A 6,000-nucleotide genomic window follows, 5' to 3' on the forward strand; every position below is an offset into this window, starting at 1 on the left:
GATACTTAAGTGACATTCCCCACATTAGATCACAAATGACACAAAGTGCAATGCTATGGAACACCTACTTGTATTGTGTCTGTATGCTTCCCTGATTGGAAGGTCTGCTACCCATTGGTATCTTCTCCAAAACCAACACATCTCGTCCATGTTCTTTGAGTCTCACAGTATTGGCCTCAACATCCTGAAGTGCATTGTTGGGGTGGTATTTGACAGGAGAAAGGAAAAAATAAATCATAAAATGAATCCTGTTTTGTTCAACTGAGAAAGTATCTACTTACTTATTGACCGATTTAAATGGTCATTTTGGGCCTTTTATTATTGATCAATTACGAATAGCTTGCTACTCTATTACAAAGCATGTCAGACAGAGGCAAAATTCTATATAATTTTGTAATACTACAGCTTTAAGTCATTTTAACTGACGGTTTCAGCACAATGCATTTGATTTGTGTTTAAACTTAATGAAAGATGTAATACTGTACTGCAGATAATACTACAGCTTAGCTGTTAAATATGTTCTAAACTGATGTAATTTTCCACTGGAAAGATGCTTTTTGAGGGTTTTTAATTCAGTTCACTCCATCCTTCTAAACAGATTGCTTTGGATTTGTAACAAATGAAGAAAATTTATGGCACAGACAATAACAGTGCTGCAGATAACGATCAACATGAAACAGAGCTATGGGATTGTCATTTACTTAATGTCAAATCAGAATATTTAAAACACCTCAAACTGCAACATAATATGACCAATATATTAAATTTATTCCATTACAGTCATGGATTATAAGCATAGGTGGGAAATAGATCCCCAAATCCCTCATCAGGCCTTGACACTGAAAAGTCATCAACTCAGCTATTTAGCATCCATTCCTGTCTGAACATATTGTTCATTTTTTTTGAAAGTTCTTAAAATACAATAGATTAAACTCTCCTCAATGTTGTTGGGGCTACAAACAACTGCACAGTCTTAAAATAAAACTGTAGGCACAGAGATAGGCTATCAGACATAGAAGCAGAAATAGGCCATTCAGCCCACTGAATGAAATCATGGCTGATCTACTAACACTCAAAGCCCACCTGCCTGGTTTTTCCCTACAATTCATTTACTGACTAGAAAATCGGTCCATCTCAGCCCTGAATATAATTAGTGAGTCAGCGCTGGCAGCCTCTTTTGGTAAAGGAAACAATATCCTCTTCATCTCTGTCCTAAACAGGTAACCCATTGCTTTAAGATTGTGCTCTCCGGTCCTACTCTCCCACAAAGGGAAGCACACTCTCTGTATCTATCCTGTCAAAAAGGTTGTTGCTCATTCTTCTAAATTCCAATGAGTACATGTTCAACCTACTCTACCCCTTCCCAGAAGGTAATACCCAGGATCAGCCTAATGAAGCTTCTCTAGACAGTGTCCAATATCAGGGTATCTTTCCTTAGATAAGGGGACCAAAACTATTCATAGTATTCTAGGCGTGGCCTTGTATAATTTTGGCAAGACTTCCCTATTCTTATACTCCAATCCATTCTGAGGCCAATATCCCATTTGCTTTCCCTATTACACACTGAACTTGCATGCTAACCTTGGATGATTTATGCAGGACAACTCCCAAATCCCTCTGCGCTGCAGTTTTCTGCAGTCTTTCTTCATTTAATTAATTCAGTTTTTGTATTCTTCTTGCCAAAAGATTTTTTTTGATCAAAACAAGAATCCTGGAAATACTAAGAACTAGTATCACAATAAGTTTTGTTTCAGAAACTCTACACCAAAATTAAAACACATGGCCCCTTTAAGTTATGAAGTACAATATTTGAAAGCATTTTTGCTGAATAAAATAAGGTATTCAATCCACAATAGTTTCACCCTTAAAGTTATATAACATGATAGTTAATAATTATCTGAATGTTTCAGAACAGGTGATTGCCTTTATCAAATGCCACGAGATACTTGAAAATGGATTTACAAAAAAAGTAATATTTTTACTAAGATTCTGAATGTAAGCCATTATCAGAAAGTCTCTTACGCAAAGGATTCGATTAAAATCTTCTTTATCAACACGTAGAAACTGACAATTGTCCTCACGAAGCACTATGGAAGCTGCTCTTGGAGTATCGTTCACCAAAGCCAACTTCCCAAAATCATCCCCTTCTTGTAACGTACAGACTACTCCCTGCAACATTAGATCAGAGTCATTTATGATCATCAACTTACAAACCTTCATTGCTTTACAGTCAATGAGAAATCCATACGACTTTCCGGAATTTCTTGTAAACTTAATGAAAGGATGTTTTACACAGTAAAATATGATGCGCAAATATCAGGTTCATTTACATTTTAATTACTGTTGAGAGTTAAAGTGATTATAAATTTGCTACAGTTAATTATAGACAAGATGGCATGAACAAGATTGTACGCATCCCAGTTTTAACAGATAACAATATTTAAAAGATAAGATCTTCAAAACAATTTGTATGACCTTGACTAGTGTTAGTACTGCTAAATTTCCTTTCAATGTTCCCAAAATCATAATTGCGTAGGCCTGTGATTCTTCATACATGCTATAAAAGTTGACAAATCGAAAGTTGTACCTTGCCATAGATAACAACATTCACTGTGCCCTTGAGGATAATATACCATGAAGTGCCCTCTTCTCCTTGATTAAACACTGTATAAATATGAAAGCAACAATCATCCTATTTCAGTTGCACAAAAAACTTAACTTATTACAAAGTAAATGCAAAAAAATTGCGCATGAGAAGTTCTGAAGATTTGCTTTGCCTTTACGTTTTGCAGAATCTCAGTATATTTGAGAAATACCAAATAAATTAGACATGATAACAAAACAGAATTTGTCATTTTATATTTACATCATTAAAATTAGTGAAGGCAAGAAAATATAGCTTATAATAGAACTGTGCTGTTCCACTATGCATGAAGTGAAAATCTTCGTTGCGGTTGTAATAAATAATAAGACTGCAGGAAAGTATACAATACTTAATCTGTTGGCTAATTAATCAGTTTACGTCAATGCTTAATCACTTATGCATTTATCACCTCTTCATGAGGTTACAAATTAATTTTAAAGACATTGCAAAATTTAATGTTGGATTGATGTCAATTTTTACTCCCGTTTATAGAAGACTAAATGACAAAAAGATGGCTGGTCTGAAACATTAACTTTATTTCTCACTGCATAGCTGCTGAGTACTTCCAGAACTAGTTTTTATTTGGGATTAGTGGACCATCCATTTACATCACATTTTGCAGAAGTGTATTCCTTTACGTATTTGACCACAGAGAATGAGGGGGCCATTCAGCCCCTTCAGATTGAGCTGCCATTCTTGATCATGACTCATTATGTACCAAACACCATTTTCCTGCTGTATCCAAGTATCCCTTGATGTTTTCAGCACCTAGAAATTTATATCTCTATCTTGAACATGCGCAATGACTGAACTACCACAACATAATCACATAAAAGAACTCCAAAAATTCACTTCCTATGGAGTGAAGAAAGTGTTACCTCAGTCCAAAATATCTTGGCCCTTATTCTTATTAGTTAAGAGCTTTTAATTTTCAATGAGATTATCCTCAATCTTTTAAACTCCAGGGAATACAGTTAGTCAGGCTTGTTTCCTAGACCCAACTATCTTAGCTGCTTCTATGACCTTCCTTTCATCATAAGGTCAGAAATGGGACATGTTTGGTGATGATTACAATGTTCGGTGCCATTTGTGACTTCTGATATTGAAGCAGTCTGTGCCCAAATGCGGCAGGACCTGAAAAACAGTCAGGCTTAGGCTGACAAGTGGCAAAGAACTTTTCCACTGCACACATGCAAGGCAATGACTATCTCCAACAAGGGACAATCTAATCATTACCTCTTGAGATTCGATATCATTACTGGCTCTGAACCCCCAGGATATTGGTAACTGGGATGGTCATTGACCAGCCATATAAATGTTGTGGCTACTAATACAGCTAGAAATTCTGTGGCAAGCAACCCATCTCCTATTCCTCCAAAGCCTGTCCACCATCTTCAAAACACAAGTCAGGAGTGTGATGGAATACACTCAGTTCTAACAACACAAAAAACCTGACACCATCCAGGACAAAGCAGTCTGCCTGATTAGTTCCACATCCACAACTTTCAACATTCATTCCCTTCACCACCTATGCACTGTGGCAGCAGTGGGTACCATTTACAAGATGCAATGCAGTAACTCAATAAGGCTCCAATGACAAGGCTCCTGCAACGTCTACCTCCTGGAAGAGTAAGGGCAGCAGATGCATGGGAAGAGCCTAAGTCTTTCTGTCATCCAGCATCCTGACTTGGAAATATATCACAGCACTGCTCGGTCAAAATCCTGGAACTCCTTTCCTAACGACACTGTGGGTATTTCTATGCTCCAAGAATTGCGGATGCTCAAAAAGATAGCTCATCATCACCTTTCCTCAGGGCAGTTAAGAATGAACAATGAATGCTAGCCTAGCCAGCAATGCCACCATTACATGAACAAATATAAAAATAAATAGTCTCCTCAATCTCTTCTCCTAGGACAGTGCTGCCATCCCAGGGATTAGTTTGCTGAACATCTGCTCCACTCCCTCTTAAGGGCATCTGTCCTTCGGTATAGAGACCAAGATTGCACATAATACTCCAGGTATAGTCTCATCGAGGTTCAACATAAGTGAAGCAAGACGTGTTTTCTCCTATACTTCTTGCAGGAGAGGCTAACATACCATTTACCTTCCTAACTGCTTATCAATAGACTTCTGAAAATCAAAATACACCACTTCCTCTATTTCCACTTGTCTACCCTGCTAGTAACATTCTTAAAAAAACTTCAGATTTATCAAGCATGAGTTTTCCTTTAAGTTCATGTTGACTCAGCCCAAAAAGATCAGTATTATCCAAGATTGATTTTTTTGATCTGTGCAGTAAGTGTGCGATGGATGATTTCAGGGACGATTATAGACAAGAGACTGAAGACGCAAGCTGTGAAGCTCCGAGTGTGCTGATGAAGGGTCTCAAACCAAAATGTCGACTTTCCTGCTCCTCTGATGCTGCCTGACCTGCTGTGTTCCTCCCACTCCACACTGTATCAACTCCAACTCTAGCAACTGCCGTTCTTGTTATCTCCTGTCTAAACGGTCTGATCTGCAGATATCATGGGGTCAAGGGAGTCAATGGCAAGAGCATGGGGTTCATCTTTAGTGGCATCTACATTTTACTATACTTGAAGATAAGGCTCCTCCCAACCAAGCTGGCAAGCAGGACCCCTTGCTTGGAAGGTGGTTAATAAGGCCATTGGTGAATTGAAGCCCTTAGGTGACTGTTAATTCACCACTTAATTGGTTGCATTAAAAAAGTTACCCATGGACCTTCTTGCCCAGCATGTTGATCCTGAAATTGCAAGAATGGGAGAGTATCATTCCAGGCCCACTTGCTCGCTTATTTGCACTTACAGTCAGAGTTATACAGCACGGAAACAGACCCTTTAGCCCAACTCATCCATGCTGACTAGATATCCTAAATTAATCTAGTCCCATGTGCCAGCATTTGGCCCATATCCCTCTAAATCATTCCTATTCATATACCCATCCAGATGCCCTTTAAATGTTATTATTGGACCAGCCTCCACTACTTCCTCAGGTAGCTCATTCCATATTGGCACCACCCTCTGCATGAAAATGTTGCCCCTTAGGTCCTTTTTATATCTTTCCCCTCTCACCTTAAACCTATGCCCTCTGGTTTTAGACACCACCCACCCTGGGGAAAAGACCTTGTCTATTCATCCAATCCAGGCTTGTCATGATTTTATAAACCTCTAAGGTCACTCCTCAGCCCCTGACGCTGGAGGGAAAATAGCCCCAGCCTATTCAGCCTTTCCCTATGGCTCAAACCCCTCCAACCCTGGCAACAACCTTGTAAATCTTTTCTGAACTCTTTCTAGTTTCACAACATCCTTCCTATAGCAGGGAGACCAGAATTGCATGC

The 6,000-nt window shown here is 38.6% G+C and overlaps 1 protein-coding gene across 3 annotated transcripts in view; it reads right to left on the minus strand.

The window, feature by feature from the left end:
* rapgef4a (Rap guanine nucleotide exchange factor 4a) overlaps positions 1-6,000 on the minus strand; it is a 112,286-nt gene that overhangs the window by 89,902 nt on the left and 16,384 nt on the right. For all 3 annotated transcript variants that reach the window (XM_048599410.1, XM_048599411.1, XM_048599409.1), the window contains exons 6-8: positions 2,588-2,664; positions 2,023-2,169; positions 69-184 (exon numbers count right to left, since the gene is read on the minus strand). In XM_048599410.1, the coding sequence (XP_048455367.1) occupies positions 69-184; positions 2,023-2,169; positions 2,588-2,664 (340 nt within the window). The remainder of the gene's footprint in view (positions 1-68; positions 185-2,022; positions 2,170-2,587; positions 2,665-6,000) is intronic.

This window comes from Rhincodon typus, chromosome 7 (genome assembly GCF_021869965.1).
Source record: "Rhincodon typus isolate 14 chromosome 7, sRhiTyp1.1, whole genome shotgun sequence".
Taxonomy (NCBI): domain Eukaryota; kingdom Metazoa; phylum Chordata; class Chondrichthyes; order Orectolobiformes; family Rhincodontidae; genus Rhincodon; species Rhincodon typus.